We start from the raw sequence: 16,634 nt of genomic DNA on the forward strand, positions 1-16,634 counted from the left end.
AATCTGGCATCTGTGAACTTGTTTTTTTTTTATTTTATTACTATATGTTACTATAATGGTTTTATTTTGTAATCCTTATGTATTTTATTTTTTGCATTTAAGAACAAGATTCTGATAAGGGGTGGGTTGGCTTCATCAGACCATCAAAGGAGCCCGTAACACAAGAAACATTCAGAACTTCTGATTAATTTAATCCCCTAATTTTACAGATGAAAACACCAAGAAGAGATGATTTACCCAAGGAAATGGTAACGGAGTGGGGGAAAGTATTAATCAGATTCAGTCAGGAAAGGTTTCCATCATCTATCTATCTATCTATCTATCTATCTATCTATCTATCTATCTATCTATCTATCTATCTACGTCAGTGTGTTGTATGTATTGTAAAACTGAAAGTCTTTCATCATCACTATATTGCAACATAGCCACAGAAATTGGCCAGAAACCCTGGCCTTCTATTTACAAGCAGAAGGTTTCCAGGGAGGGAATAGCCATCTGCTTTATCAAGACCAGAACGGTTCAGTCACCTGACTCCACTCTAGGGTTCCTGAGATTGGCTAGAGATAGCGATGTGTTTATCCACTGGCTGAGATGCAACTCATTCCATTCTCCAGTGCTTTTGTCAGCCTCTTCTCTCTTGCCCTCAGATCACCCTGAACCTTGGGGTACAGTCTATAAATAACCAGGCTATTTGCAAATCCGCAAGCATCTCCCTGAGCAGTTACAGTGGAAGAACCAGCGATGCAGGTCCTGAATAAATCCTATCCCAGAAACTGCCTGCTCACTGTTATGGACAGGTATTCGGCCACCGTGAGGAACATGGAACAGGTGGTCATGATTCCCAGCCTCCTGAGGGACATGGCCCTGGAAGACCCCACAAATGAGACAGGTATCCACGACCTCTACAACTACTATACCATGCTCAAGTCCATCCGAGTGGATGTGGACCACGGGCTGCTGCCCAAGGACAAGTGGAAGGCCAAGATTACCGACTCAGACGAGGAGGAAGAGGAAGATGAAGAGAAGAGAGGGGACGAGCTGGACCTTGAAGCTCAGTTTCATCTTCACTTCTCCAGTCTCCATCACATCCTCACCCATTTGACCCTGAAGGCCAATGAAGTGACAAAGAAATATGAAGAAATAACTGGGCTGACAATGTAGACCCCAGTGTCCTGCTCTCTGTTAGGTGAGTCACTGAGCCCAAGCCCAGGGAAGTCTGGATGGAGACCCTCATCTAGGAGGAAGGAGACGTTGTAGGAGCGGAACGTGGATAATAGAATAAGGAGCATCTAGCCCTTGATGGCTTCTTACAAAGCTCTTTCTTTACAATCCCTTTATGAGGTAGGTAGGGCAAATATAATCCTCATTTAATAGATGAGGAAACTGAAACCCAGAAAGGTTTGTCCAGGGTCACAGAAGTAATGTTGTAGAAAGAACCCTGAATTTGGAATTAGGACGCTTAGGTTCAGCTAAGACTTGTGTGACCTTGGACAGATCATTTAGCATCTCCAGGCCTCAGTTTCCTCATCTGTAAAATAAGGGATTGATGGCTTCTGAGGTACCTTCCACTTCTAACATTCTGTGGTCCCTCTCCTCTGTCTCTGGGTATCTTTCTCTGTCTCCCCTCTCTCTCTCTCTCTCTCTCTCTCTCTCTCTCTCTCTCTCTCTCTCTCTCTCTCTCTCTCTCTTTCTTCTCACCTCTTTGGTGCCTTTATCCCTAAATCTGTTTTACTCCCTGTAACAACAGGAAGTCCTTTACACCGCTCACAATACTTTTGCTGTCATGCAATTTCAGAATGTCTAGGAATTTTAACATTTTGTGTACTACCGCTATGACTATTGATATTATTTTGCCAGGCAACCCTGACTTGCCCAAGGTCTTAGCTTTCATTCTGACTTTTCCTGGCAGTTCCAAAAGTGTCTTTGCTTATCTTCATGATTCCAGCACTCCCAGAGGCGGGCTGTATGACAGACAGCAAGCCTTCCTAAGTTAGGCCCAGGGGCCTTCAGGCAACTCTGTTTTTCTCCAAACCACCTCCGCTGATCTTTGTTGCTATTTACTCAGTTAGCTAGGGTCCTCCAGCCCGCTGACTGCTTTTTAATCCTGGCCCTGACCCTAAGGTGGCCTACAAGATAGGTCTGAAGGCTAAATCTACCCATTAGATATTGCCCTCATTTTCACCTTGGGGAACACCAATGGTTTAGAGCCAAATGGGGCTGTTCCTGCCCCTCAACTCAGATTATGTGAAGTTTTTCTTCTCTGTTCAAATAGCATTGAATTAACAAGTCTTTGTGTAAGGAAACAAAGAATTCAATATCAGAAGTACAAAGATAGGCAGTTAAAACCAATATTCAACTGGAGTTTGAGACTACTGGGTTAGCCAACACAGGAGGATTCTCCTGTCTCCAGAAGGACCCCGTAAATAGATACATGCAGATGCACACACACGTGTGCACATGCACACACATGGACATGCATACACATGAACGCACACACACACACAACTGGGAGTTGACCCTAAGCCCTCTTCTGTGGGCACATTCTCACATGGTGCTATTTCCTGTCACTTTATACACAGCAGTTCACAAAATTATGCTTCCTGTGAGCATAGAGATGTTCATTTCTTCCTGGGTATTCTTCAATTTGTGTAACTACCACCAGGAGGCTTTGGTCTTGTGGTCTGAACAGCCAGGCTTCTTGTACGGAGTTACAACAGCATTAACATATTTATACAATATTTTGGGGGGGTGGCTGGGTGGCCCAGTAGATAGAGCTCTGGGCCTGGAGTCAAGAAGACTCATCCAGTCTCAGACACTTACCAGCTGTGTGACCCTGGGCAAGTCACTTCACCCTGCTTGCCTCAGTTTCCTCATCTGTAAAAGGAGCTGGAGAAGGAAATGGCAAACCACTCCAGTATCTTTGCCAAGAAAACCCCAAATGGGGTCACGAAGAGTCGGACACACCTGAAATGACTGAACAATAATACATTATTTTATAGTTTTCAGCACTAGCTGTGCAGTGGGAAAATGCTGGAGTAAAGGAACCTAGGTTTACATCCTAGTTCCATTCAGTCAGTCAACAAACATGTATTAATTGCCTGCTATGTGCCAGGCACATACTGGGGATACAAAAAGAGGCAAAAGACAGTTCCTGCCCTCAAGGAGCTTATAGTCCAACGGGGGAGACAAGATGCGAACAAGGACGTACAAACAAGGTCTATGCTGGATAAGTAGGAAATAATCAGGAGGGAAGGCCCTGGAATAAAGACGGATTGGGAAGGCTTCCTGTAGAAGATGGAATTTAAGATGAGACTTGAAGGAAGCCAGGGAGGTCAGTGGTCAGAGTGGAAGAGTGAGAGCATTCCAGGGATGGGGGACAGCCAGAGAGAATGCCCAGAGCCGAGTGAGGGGGGTTCTGTTTGTGGACCAGCCAGGAGGCCTGTGTCACTGGCTGTAACTAAGGTGAGGAAAGTCACTTAAACTCTTTGAAGCTCAATTTCCTTATCTGTAAAATGAGGCTCATAACACTTGTGCTGCCTGCCAGGAGAGCATTCTCTCAATTGTAACTCACTATAGAAATGTAAATAATGATTAGTGAATCTGATCCTTATGACAGCCTGTGATGTTGCCTGGGCATATTTTCTTATCCCTCTTTTACTGGTGAGGAGACTGAAGCTCAGAGTTGTTCAATGACCTGTTCCAAGTCACATAGCTAGTGAGGGACAGAGGTAACTGGAAGCTGAGTCTTGACTCCAAGAGGAAAGCTGTTTTCACTACTCCACCCTGACTCCTGGGTGGCAACAAGGCTCTGGTGTTAGGCCAAGAAGGTTGTACCAGGGCAGGCAGGGTAAGGGGTGGGAGATAGGATGCCTTGGGGGGCAGGGAGGGATTCAGGATACTCGCTGTTGTTCAGTCATTCCAGTCATGTCCAACTTTTCATCCCCCATTTGGGATTTTCTTGGCAGAGATACTAGAGTGGTTTGCCATTTTCTTCTCCAGCTCATGTGACAGATGAGGAAACTGAACCAAACAGGCTTAAGTGATGTAGCATTTAAAAAGATTCAAGAGAGGCAGCCAGGTGGCACAGTGGATAGAGCTCAGGCCTTGGAGTCAGGAGGACCTGAGTTCAAATGTGGCCTCAGATACTTGACACTTCCCAGCTGTGTGACCCTGGGCAAGTCACTTAACCCTGATTGCCTCACCAAAAAGCAAAGAAAAAAAAACATTCAGGAGATAGAATTTCTGGGTAATTTAATCATTTTATTAATAATGCCAACATTTTAATAAAAAGATGGTCATTTGGCCATCTCTCTCTGAGACCAAAGACAATCATGCAGAAGGCTCACCACTTGTATGCCTATTAGAAGAACGGTGTTCCAGAGGGTGGCAATTAACTCTGATTGGTTAATAATTAATGAAAGAATGAAAATTACAAAGAGGGGCTGGATCTGAACTTTGATTACATCCTCTACTTCCAAGTTACCCTCAGCCTTGGGCAATCTATTCAAAGAATTTATCCCCACCTAAACATCAGTAGAACACAATGGCTTCCCCACCAGGTGGGGTCTGGATAGAGCAGAAGGTTAGCTCAGCCTTCAGACTGAGGTCTCGAAATGAGGATAAAAGGGGGAAATCTGAATTTCCCCAAATCATTGGTTATTAATAATCATTTCTCTCAATGACTTGTCTGGGGTCACATAGTTAGTTAATATCGGAGGTCAGATTTGAACTCAGGAAGAGCTATCCACTGCACCAGCTAGTTGCTCTAATTCATGATCCTAGGTTGTTTTTAAATACTATACCTGTGTTCCCAAAGAGATGATTAAAAAAAAAATTCACTACCTTTTTTATTCTGAGTCTTTCGGTTTACCTTGTATGTGGGCAGGAATCCTTTCAGTAACAGCCCTGAAAAGTGATCACCCAGTCTCCTTAAGACCTCCAATAACAGTGAACTCATTACCTTACAAGGCAGCCCATGGCTATTAGAATAATGCCTATGATGCTCTGAGATTTGAAAAATGCCTTCCTTTTTAAAAAAATTTTTAAATTTTTAAAATTTTTAGGCAATTGGGGTTAAGTGACTTGCCAAGGGTCACACAGCTAGTTAAGTGTCAAGTGTTTGGTCTGAAAGCCGCATTTGAACTCAGGTCCTCTTAACTCCAGGGCTGGTACTCTATCCACTGCACCACCTAGCTGCCCCCAAAAATGCCTTCTTCATGACCTCCAGTGCTTAGTCCAGTCCTAGCACATAGTAGGTGCTTAATAAATGCTTATTGATTGACATCCCTTTGAAGTAGGGAGTATATCATTACTATTATCTTTATCATATCATTTTAAAAAATCATTTTCTCATTTGACAAATGGGGAAACCAAGGTCAGAGAAATTAAGAGGATAGTCTAACGGTCACAAACAGCTAATAAGTATTAGATTTGGAATTCAAAACTTTCTCTCCTGATTCCATGTCCTTTCTGCTGTCCTACGTGGACTCTAGCTGTCAGAAAATTCTCCTTGATCTTGGGCTGAAATCAGTACTGACCTGTGTTTTCCTTTTTTATCGAATCCCATAGAATGCTCCACAATTTGTTTGGCTGAAGACAGCAGCCCCAGGCATGAACAATGAAAAGCTAACGGGCACTGTAACATTTTGTGCCAGGACGCTTGCTGGGGGCTGCAGCGAAGACAACTCGGTCAAGTGTGCCGCTTCCCTGGCTACCCATCTAGGACATTCCTCACGGACAAATCTGCCAGGAACCAGAAGATCCTTGCCAACACCTTTGAAAACCAACTCCAGTCCTGCCTCCCCTGGGTCAAGTTAGTGGGCTTGGTGGGTGGTTTGCTGGGGACCGGAAGAGACCCTCTTATCTTTTTTTCGCCTGAAGCTGCTTTTTCTCCCATCCTACTTATGTTCTTGAGCTTTTGCTTCTCATCTCTTTCCTGATGGTGACTACTTTGAGGTTAAAAGTGGCAGGATTTCCTTAAGGTAAAGAGTCAGGAGAGCCAGCCAGCCCCCACCCCCACTCCAGAACCACCGATGCTCTATATTAAAGGGTTTATGAACCACACCTTCCTACCTCTGTGTTGGAAACCCTCCAGCAGAGCAACATGTCTAGGTCAATTTGGGGGAATGTTATACTTTTCTTGGTTTGAATCTTCATTCATAAATTTGGGGACCCCCTACATTCTAGACAAAACATATTTCTCTCCTCTCAGAAGGTGGATTACAGATGTGGAATGCTGTATACAGTGAGTCACGGTTGACAAGCGTTTGTTTTGCTTAAGTGTTTTTTTTTGTTTTGTTTGTTTGAGGGGGGAGTTGGGGGAATGGAGGAAATGTTACAAGCCAGAGCTGTGTTCGGTGTGATTACTGGACAGTGACAGTGATGTAAAAAAACCCAAAAAGTTAAAAAATAAAGCCTTTTTAAAAAGCAAAAAAGATGTGCTCTGGTTTTTTTTTAAATTCCATTTTATTTTCAATTCCAAATTCTCTCCCTCTCCTTCCCCCATTTCCTACCCATTGAGAAGGCAAGAAAAACAAAATCCATTACAAATATGTATAGTCATGCGAAACAAATTTCTGCATTAGCCATGTCCAAAAAAAGAAACAGAAGAGGAAAAAAGAAAACAAAACGTGTTTTCATCTGCCCTCTGAGTCCACCAGCTCTCTGTCTGGAAATGGATAGCATGCTTCCTCATGTGTCCTCTGGAACCGTGGCTGGTCATTACGTTGATCACTTACTACTAAATCTTTCAGAGTTAATTATCTTTACAACATTGTTGTTACTGTATAAATTATTACTCTGGTTCCACTCACTTCACTCTACATCAGTTCACAGAAGTCTTGCCAAATTTCTGAAACCATCCTATTCGTTGTTTCTTATATCACAAGAGCGTTCCATCACATTCATACTATAGCTTATACGGCCGTTCTCCAGCTGATGGGTGTCCCCTCGGTTTCTAATTATTTGCTATAACAGAAAGAGCCGCTATAAATATTTTTATATGTATGAGACTTTGTCCTTATTCTTTGGGGGCATAGACCTAGTAGTGATATCAGTGCATGGGAGGATACGCACAGTTTAATAGCTTTTGGGGCATTGCTGATGTGGTCTGTGGTTGAAAAAAAAATCTATTTGCTAGCCAGCTTAGGAGACTGGCACAATTTCCTACTTGAAAGCACACTGTCCCTAATCTATCAAAAGAAAGTTTTATTAAAAGGAAAGAAGAAGCAATAAGGAAATGATAGTATTCCCACATCTGACAAGTTCACATATTCAACGCACCCCAAGGTACATTAGTGTTTATTAGGCTGTAAGAGATAATGAAGGGGATGCTTTTAGAGGAATGAGAAAAGATTTGCATGAACTGATGCATGAACTGACGTATGAACTGGGCAGAACTAGGAGAACAATTTATAAAATAACAGAAATATTGTAATGACAAACAACTTGGAAAGACTTAAGAATGCCAACCAACACAATACCTACCACAGTTCCAGAGGATTCAAGATGAAACACGAAAACCACCTCCTTATAGAGAGGTAACAAACTCAGAAAACAGACTGAAGTATATTTTGAGGGGACATGTCCAATGCTTGTTTTTTTGCTTGACTATACATATTTATAACAGAGGTTTTGTTTTCCTTGTTTTCTCAGTGGGGGAGGAGGAGCTATATGGGAGAGGGAGATGTAATCTGAAGATAACATTTAGTTAAAAAAAAAAAGCCTGTGTTCCTCTCCTTGTTGAAGCAAGGTTACAATCAATGGAAAAGCATTTATGTACCAGGCACTGTGCTAGGAACTGGCTATACAAAGAGAAAAATGAAATGGTCCTTGCCCTCAATGAGCCTCTATTCTAATGGCGGCAATCAGTACACATATACTTCTATAAAGGATGAATAGAAAGTTGTTAAAAGAGGGAGGTAGTTTCAGGCGGAGGGCATCATCAGTGAGGGAGATCAGGAAAGGCTAATGTAGAAGCTAGTGCTTCAGGTGCATATCAAGGGAAGAAGAAGGAGACTTCATGAGGAAGAGGTGAGAAGGGAGTGCATGCCAGGCATGTGGAAGGCCAGTGCAAAGGCAAAGAGATGGGAGATGAAGTACCCTGCATGAGGAAAAGAGAGAAGGCCAGTTGGGTTGGATCCCAGATTGTGGGAGGGGGAATGATCTCCAAGTAGGCTAGAAAGACCGGGGTCAGATTGTAAAGGGCTTGAAAGTCTAAAAAGAGGAGTTTATGTTGTATCCTAGAGCCTTCTGATCTGGTATTTGTCTGATCAGCCACCGTCAGACATACCGTACCTTGACCCCAGCATGGTGGCACCATCTTGGTTCTCTTTGAAAACAACCAGCGGAACCAGTGGAGTTGGCTGGGTGGGGGAGTGAGATGATCAGATCTGAACGTGAGGCAAAGCGCTGCAGCGGCAGTATGTAGGACGGAGTAGAGTGGTGACAGAGGCAAGGAGACTGAGTGAGAGGCTGTCCCGATGATCTAGATGAGAGATGGTGAGAGCCTGAACTAAGATGGTAGCTCTGTGAGGAAAGGGAGGGGCTACTGTGAAGGTAGAAATGGCAAGGGTTGGCAAATGCCTGGATGTATGGGCTGGTGAGGGAGAGGTAGGAGTCAAAGACAGTCCTTACGTCATGAACCTCAAACAGGGAAGTTTGAAAGAGAGGAGGGGTTGGGGGAAAGATGACATCAGTTTTGCTTGGCTTAGTTACAAGTCTCCTCTGCAGAGCTCATAGGTCTAGCCATGAGGTTTGAGGACAGGGATTCTTCCTTGATTGTGGCCAGACTCATGCATCAGAACTAAAACTCCGTCCCATCAGTTCCACGATAGTATCCAACACAGATTCTAGTGGCTTGCAGGATTGAAGTTTCTCCCTAACTCTGATAACCTTTCTATTTTTCAACATTAAGGTTGGGTGACCCTTCCTACTGGTCTAGGGGCTAAGGTGCCTCAACTCTTCTTCTCCAGTCCACTATCCCCACTCACTTGTTCTCTTGTTTCAGTCATGTCTGACTCTTCATGACCCCATTTGGAGTTTTCTTGGCAGCGATACTGGAATGGTTTGCCACTTTCCTCTCCAGCTCAGGAAACTGAGGCAAACAAGGCTGAGTGACTTGCCCAAGGTCACACAGCTAATAAGTGTCAGAGGCCAAATTTGAACTCACAAAAATGAGTCTTTCTGACTCCAGATCCAGCAGTCTCTCCACTGAGTCACCTAGCTGCCCCCCTAGTCACTTAATGGAGATAAACCACCACCCGGTGTAATTTAAATACTCCAGTCATTTAATGGTATTTAAATCTCATTGGGTGGAGGTCTATCTCATATCAGTAAGTGTACCTGTCTTTGGGATTTTCCATTGAGAGTAATAATCAGATAAAGCCTGATTACATTTATGTTAGAGGCAGCCAGGTGGTGCAGTGGAGAGAACACTAGGCTTGGAAGTTCAAATCTGGCCTCAGACACTTGCTAGCTGTGTGACCCTGGGCAAATTACTTAACCCTGTTTGCCTCAGTTTCTTCATCTGTAAAATGGCTGGAGAAGGAAATGGGAAACCACTCCAGTATCTTTGCCAAGAAAACTCCAAGGACAGCGAGGTGGCGCAGTGGATAGAGCACTGGCCCTGAAGTCAGGAGGACCTGAGTTCAAATCCGGATTTAGACCAAACACTTGACACTAGCTGTGTGACCCTGGGCAAGTCACTTAACCCCAACTGCTTAAAAATTAAAAAAAAAAATTTAGGGGCAGCTAGGTGGCTCAGTGGATAGAGGACTGGCCCTGGATTCAAGAAGACCTGAGTTCAAATCTGGCCTCAGACACATAACACTTGGCTGTGTGACCCTGGGCAAGTCACTTAACCCCATTGCCTAGCCAAAAAAAACCCCCACAAAAAAAAAAGAAAAAGAAAACTCCAAAATGGGGTCACAGAGGGTTGGACATGACTGAATAATACAACATTTACATTAACTGAAATAGAATGTCTTAGAACTCTCATTGGGAAGAGGAAAATATTCTGGATAGCCGCAAAAAAGGGGACTCCAGGATTAAATCCCCGACAGTGGCACAGGTCTATTTCAGCATTCACATAAATAATAAATGTTTATTGCCAAGTACTAAAGATGGTAGATCATTAGGCATTATTAGAATCAGGGCTGGTTGTCTTGCCCTTGTGCTTCTAGAGAGGAGATGTTACTGCAGAGGACTATGGGTAGGCTAGACCTTGCTACCCTAAAGGACTGAGAAATTTTCATTCCCATGAGAACCCTTTCTGCCATTAGCTAGAACAATGGAACATCCCTACTCAAACTGCTACAAGTCAATTATTCACAAATATGTAACCTTTTTCTCAGAATATTCCCCAAACTCCCACTTAGCTGCTGAGCTTCCCTGACTATTTTGTATGCCTTCATTTTTCTTCCAACATTGTATACCTTCATTAATCTCCCAACTTTGTACCACGCTCATTTAATTTTTCTGTGTTCTCAAAAGATTAAAAATTATTCAGTTATAATTAGCTCAGGTCATTTGGCTAAGACATCTGGTTAGTGCGTCCATGACATGGGACTTTCCTTTTGGCCACAAGTGAGACAAACGCCTTGGCAAAGCCAGAGAATGCAGAGTGGTAAATTGATCTTCAACAATTTCGGAGCTGTTACTTCGACAGATATAACTGATCTTAAATTATGATGAACTAGGCTTGGTGGGCAGGACCTGTTTTCCTACATCAACATTCCAGGGCCCATCTTGGTGAGGGCTAGACTCTTTCCTAGGCTGCCTCGATTGGACTACCAAAAAATTCAAGTATGGCTTGGTCAACACATTCCTCTGAAAAGGGCCCCCACAGATCCCTGTTGGGATTTCCCTCTTTCATTTATGGCATTCAGTGTAAGCTGGTTCCAGGTTTTGAGGCTGGTGCTTCCAGTCTGAAGCTAGCTTGTGATGTCAATACTTGACATGTTTTTATTAACTGTTTGAGATGTATAATAACAATAGCTAGCATTTATATAGCACCTACCACGTACCAGGAACTGTGCCAAGCGCTTTACAAAGATCTCATTTGATCCTCACTACACCTCTAGGAGGTAGGTGCTATTACCACCCCCATTTTACAGGTGAGGAAACTGAGGCAAACAGAGGTTAGGTGACTTGCCCAAAGTCACACAGTGCCTGGCACATAGTAGGTGCTTAATAAATTGATCGATAGTAAGTGTCTGAGGCCAGATTTGAATTCAGGTCTTCCTGATTCCAGGTCCACAGCTCTATCCACTGTGCTACCTAGATCCCTTTGACACAGGGTGTGAAGGGTTTGAACCTTCCCCTGTGGATGTGTCTGTCTCTGGTGACTGCATTTAGGTGAATTTGGCTTGAAGGGGTCTTGGCCCTTTGTGGTGAGATGGCTTTGGTATTCACTGAAGGTCTTAAGATCTGAGTTCAGTTGCAGCTTTGGTCTCTTGGAAAGCTGCGGGCTTTCTTGTCTTGACAATGCTGGTGTCTGTTAGTTTTGTCTGACAACCCTAGAATTTCCTGGCCCTGGCTGCTAGCTCTAAGTCTGTCAGGCCTACAGTCAGCTACGGCTGTCTGTCTTTCTACTACATCTTCCTGATTTATATAAGTGTGATCTTGCAACACAAGAGGGGGTGGCACTAAGTACCCCTGCCCTTCCTGAGAAAGACACTGCTAGCTTATTGTTCGCATACCCTATTCATTTTCAGAATTTATGACTCTAGGGGCAGCTAGGTGGTGCAGTGGATAGAGCACCAGCTCTGGATTCAGGAGGACCTGAGTTCAAATCCGGCCTCAGACACATAACACTTACTAGCTGTGTGACTCTGGGCAAGTCACTTAACCCCACTGCCTAGTCAAAAAAAAAAAAAAGAATTTATGACTCTAGGAAAGGTCTATCGATTTGGATAAAAGACAAGCACTTGAAAAAAAAAACACAAACCAAGAAATAAACCATTAGCAGAAGAGGCACGTAGTGCTTCAGTGGATCAAGCACTAGGCCTGGAGTCAGGAAGACCTCAGTTCAAATCTAGTCTCAGACACTAACTAGCTGTGTGACCCTGAGCAAGTCACTTAATCCTGTTTGCCTCAGTTTCCTCATCCATAAAATGAGCTGGAGAAGGAAATGACAAACCAATTCAGTATTTTTGCCAAGAAAACCCCAAATGAAGCCACAGAGTTGGATGTGATTGAAAATGGCTGGACAACAATAGGAGACTGAGGAGGGAGGGGTTGGGAGGTGGGAGATGGAAATGGTATTCCTAAAGCCTAAATAATTTAATGTTGAGAGCCTGACAAAGGTAGAATTGTAATCTTTATGAGTCTGTGGATGATTGAATGCTTGCTAGTGTTTGTTTTTACTTTCATGTATATATATGTGTGTGTGTGTGTATATGTATGTGAACACATGCACACACATATGTGCAGCTAGGTGGCACAGTGGGTAGAATGCCAGGCCTAGAGTCAAGAAGAGCTCAGTTCAGACACTTACTAGCTGTGTGATCCTGGGCAAGTAATTTAACCCCTGTCTGCCTCAGTTTCCTCATCTGTAAAATGATCTAGAGAAGGAAATGGCAAACTACTCCAGTATCTCTGCCCCAAAAACCCCAAATGGGGTTATGAAGAGTCAGACATGACTGAAAGGGCCTGAACAACAACAAAAATATATACATAGACGCATGTATATGATTAACTGCTGCTGCTAATCAGTTTCAAAGGAAAACAGGAATTTTCTCAATTTGAGGTCTTCTGGTTTTTTTTTTTGGTTGGGCAATGGGGGTTAAGTGACTTGCCCAGGGTCACACAGCTAGTAAGTGTTATGTGTCTAAGGCCACATTTGAACTCAGGTTCTCCTGACTCCAGGGCCAGTACTCTTATCTACTGCACCACCTAGCTGCTCCCAATTTGTGGTCTTCTTTTCCCTTAATCTAGTTGCTCCAGGCCTAAGACTATGTCAATTGCCAAGAGAAAACAACATTCTCTTGTTTCTGAATTTTTATTGAAAAGACTGAATTTATGATAACATATATTTAAGAATCAAATAAAATGAACTTTTGAATATGAATTTGTAAATTATAATGGAAACACAAATCAAGTTTGCACTGAATTTCACAGTGAAGTTTCTCAGAACTTACTCTGGATTGTTAAAATAGAAATGAAGAAATGCAACTATTTTTAATGAGACCTGTTCTTTTATTCTCTCTTTTCTCATGGAGACTGTAGGGTAAAGGAGTCCCTCACACCCTGTACTGACTTTGGTTATCTCTTATGTAACTGATAGGCATTTTTGCAGACCGAGCCCTAGAACTGAAAGTTCATTTTACCTGTCATGTTTTTTTTTTTGCTTTTTGGTAAGGCAATCAGGGTTAAGTGACTTGCCCACGGTCACACAGTTAGTAAGTTGTCAAGTGTCTGAGACTGGATTTGAACTCAGGTCCTCCTGACTCTAAGGCCAGAGTTCCATCCACTGTGCCACCTTGGTGCCCCTCCCTGTCATTTCTCAAGGCAAACTGGGTAAGTTAATTTATTATGAGAAGCCATTTAGTCTCTTCCTCTTCCTTCTAGCAGCTCTTGTCTTTTAATTCTTCTCCAAAATCAGAAAGGAAATCTTTTGGGGAAAGAGCCAATTTAAGTAAATGATTTGGTGGCACTCAATTGCTTAGCACATTGAAGCAAAGTATGTACAGATCTAATTGTAATTCGGGTGGCTAAGCACCGGAAGGACAGTGGGTAGAAAAAAGAAAACTGTTTGGAAAGCTGGAAGTTTCCATTTGGGATAACCCAGTAATAAAATTATGTGACTGATTCATGAATCTTTGCAAAAAGCCAAAAGAAGCTAGTGCAGCCCTAACACTAGCATATTTAAAAATTAAAACAACAACAAACTTTTAAAATAGGTCCATTACACTTGTGTGATTTATATAATATACATAGTATGGTATATATAAATATATTAAATTGCAAGACATGCAGAAACAGTGGGAAAAGAAAAAACTAGACCTAATGATACATTGAAACACATGACATGATTTAGAAGCAGAAAACTTTAAGAAATTAAGTTTACTAATGGGAAAGTGAAATAAACAAAAATAAACAAAAAGAAATCCAGTTACTTGCAACATACTTGGCTTGAATGGAAGACATTTGCAAACTATTAGTTATTCATAAAACTGAACAGTAAGATCAAAGTTGGAGCAAAATAAGAGACAGAAAAGCCTCTACCTGTTGCCAACTGAGCTGGAGGCTTTCTGACAAGCCAATTTCTCTCAATTTAGAAGGGAACACAGCTAAGTGGTGGCAGTTTTGTTAAAATCATGTTAAATTTAATATATACTGAAAAGACTATGTAAGAGACATTCATGATTTCATATACAATCCTCTTTTCTGTTGTTGTTTGTATTTTAAGTAGTTCACATTTGTTAAGTTCATAATTTAAAGACATTTAAAAGATGAACAACTGCTTCCCAGGGCTTTGGGGAAGATCCTAATGATTTTCCATTCTAAATTCACAAAGACTGGATTTGGAAGAAGAAGCTGGAATCATGGACCAATCTTAGACTTGAGCAATTAAAGTTCAGATTTATGCTGGGCCTGATAGATTAGTTGGGGACAATTATCAGCCATGGCATAGTTGATCTGGGCTGTGGAAAGTAAATGATGGACAACAGTATTATATTCTTGCAGTGGTAACATTATTGATAGTTTATACTGTTGTTTTTCCTTTGTTTTTCTTATAATAGCATTTTTTTCCAATTACATGTAAAGGCAATTTTCAACATTCATTTTTTGAAAGATTCTGAGCTCCAAATTTTTCTTCCTCCCTTCTTTCCCCAAGACAGCAAGCAAACCAATATAGGCTATACATGTTATGCTGGTTTTTAAATTTTTAGGCAATTGGGGTTAAGTGACCTGCCCAGGGTCACACAGGTAGTGTCAAGTGTTTGGTCTGAGGTTGGATTTGAACTCAGGTCCTCCTGACATCAGGGCCAGTGCTCTATCCACTGCACCACCTAGCTGCCCCTTGGTTATAGAATGTCAAAATTCAGAAACAAGTGCATGGTGTTTTTTTTTTAAAATAATGTAGGAAATTTGGAAATGTATTCAATTTAACTGGCATTTGATGGAATTAAGTTGTTTCATGTTTCGTATTTCAGAAGTTCATAAAATCACTTCCATTGATGCTGCTTATAAGTTTCAGGTATTATGGTTTTATTAAGTATTATAAGCTATGCTGTTAATATTTGGGAATGATACCTAGTGTACAATGCTTCTATCATATTAAGGGAGTGAGAATCCTCTTCAATACGCGGACTATGATAGCTTAATGATTCTGAGCCTTCACATAGTAGAAACATTTGTCTGGGAGACATGGTGATCTCTGGTTAATGATTAAATATTTAAATGTGTAGATGTTGATACATCAAGAATTATTTTGCTTTTCGCAAAGTTAAAAGACAGTAAGAATTGTATAGAAATGGTCCATATACTGAAAAAAACATGTCAGAAACAGAAAAAATTTTAAGTACAATTAGGAGTGAAGCAGAGCTTAACTAATCATGATCCCAAATGAGTGGCTTCCAACAGAATGAAGGGCAAGTGTATTTATAGCTAATAAACTCAGGTGGCTGGAACATCTTTATAAATGTTAAGCCTAAAAATAAACTGAAACCAGAAATGCTATCAGAAGTCCTCTGGAAAATTAGAAAACTGGGTTTGTATTTTAAGACTTCAAATTATGTTAAGAAGGCTTTGTGGATTTATAAAATTTATACAACTAGATATGAATGTCTGTTCCTCTTTTCCAATCACATGGGAAGATGGAGCTCTAGAGCAGTTTATTAGAATCTGGTAATGAATTCAGGTTTTCTAACAGCTTTTTTTCCTCTGCAATAATGAGTACATAGAATCAACTTTAAGAACGCAAAAAGCATAGTTCACAAGTAGCAGGACTACATGGAATGTTAGCAAAACTAATGGCTGCTTATATTGCAAATTTGGGTATTTGTTTCCTGGAAATTTGTTTTGTCATCTACAGCGCTGCAAACAAATCCCAGTATCTGCCAGTATAGTTGCTAACTTAAAGACAACTGCATCTCATCTACTTGGAAGAACTGGAACTTTCTTATGAGGCGGAATCCCTAGGCTAAGTTTGACTGACTGCTTATGATCTTGGTAAAAATGTTTCTGTAGACAAATCAGTAATTCATCCTGCAAAAGACAAAATGCCAACAGCTGCCAAGTGGGAATTGTAGAGCACATCCATAATTAAACCAATTCTACGTGAACAGAGCTTGCTGAGGTCAGGCTGACAATCTCATGAAGGCAGTCATGGGATCCCCTTGACATATTTCTCATTATTCATCTCTTCTTTGAACAGGTTTCCCACCTTTCAGATCACAAGCCCTTGAGTAATGTGAAGTAATGATGCATAAATCAATTGCTCCATAAAAATCCCTGACTGTTGCCCGAGATCAGTTGAGGAAGCTCTGCTCCAACATACCTATTAAAGGTCCCTCTGTGCTTCCCCAACAGTTCAATAGGGGTATGGCAATGTCCTCTTTTATTTACCCTCTAGCAGTGAAGTCCTCTGACCAATGAAGGCAATATTCCCAAATCCGTATGAGGTTTGT

At 41.8% G+C, this 16,634-nt stretch overlaps 1 protein-coding gene across 1 annotated transcript; it reads left to right on the forward strand.

Annotated features, from left to right (window-relative positions):
* The first annotated feature begins 670 nt into the window (after window positions 1-670).
* Window positions 671-6,434, forward strand: THRSP (thyroid hormone responsive). The gene is made up of 2 exons (XM_020989494.2): window positions 671-1,186; window positions 5,569-6,434. Exon 1 carries the CDS (start codon window positions 742-744, stop codon window positions 1,159-1,161), a length of 420 nt encoding a protein of 139 aa, XP_020845153.1. The 5' UTR covers window positions 671-741; the 3' UTR covers window positions 1,162-1,186; window positions 5,569-6,434.
* Window positions 6,435-16,634: the final 10,200 nt, after the last annotated feature.

Source organism: Phascolarctos cinereus, unplaced genomic scaffold (genome assembly GCF_003287225.1).
Source record: "Phascolarctos cinereus isolate Bilbo 61053 unplaced genomic scaffold, phaCin_HiC Scaffold_726;HRSCAF=1367, whole genome shotgun sequence".
Classification (NCBI taxonomy): Eukaryota; Metazoa; Chordata; class Mammalia; order Diprotodontia; family Phascolarctidae; genus Phascolarctos; species Phascolarctos cinereus.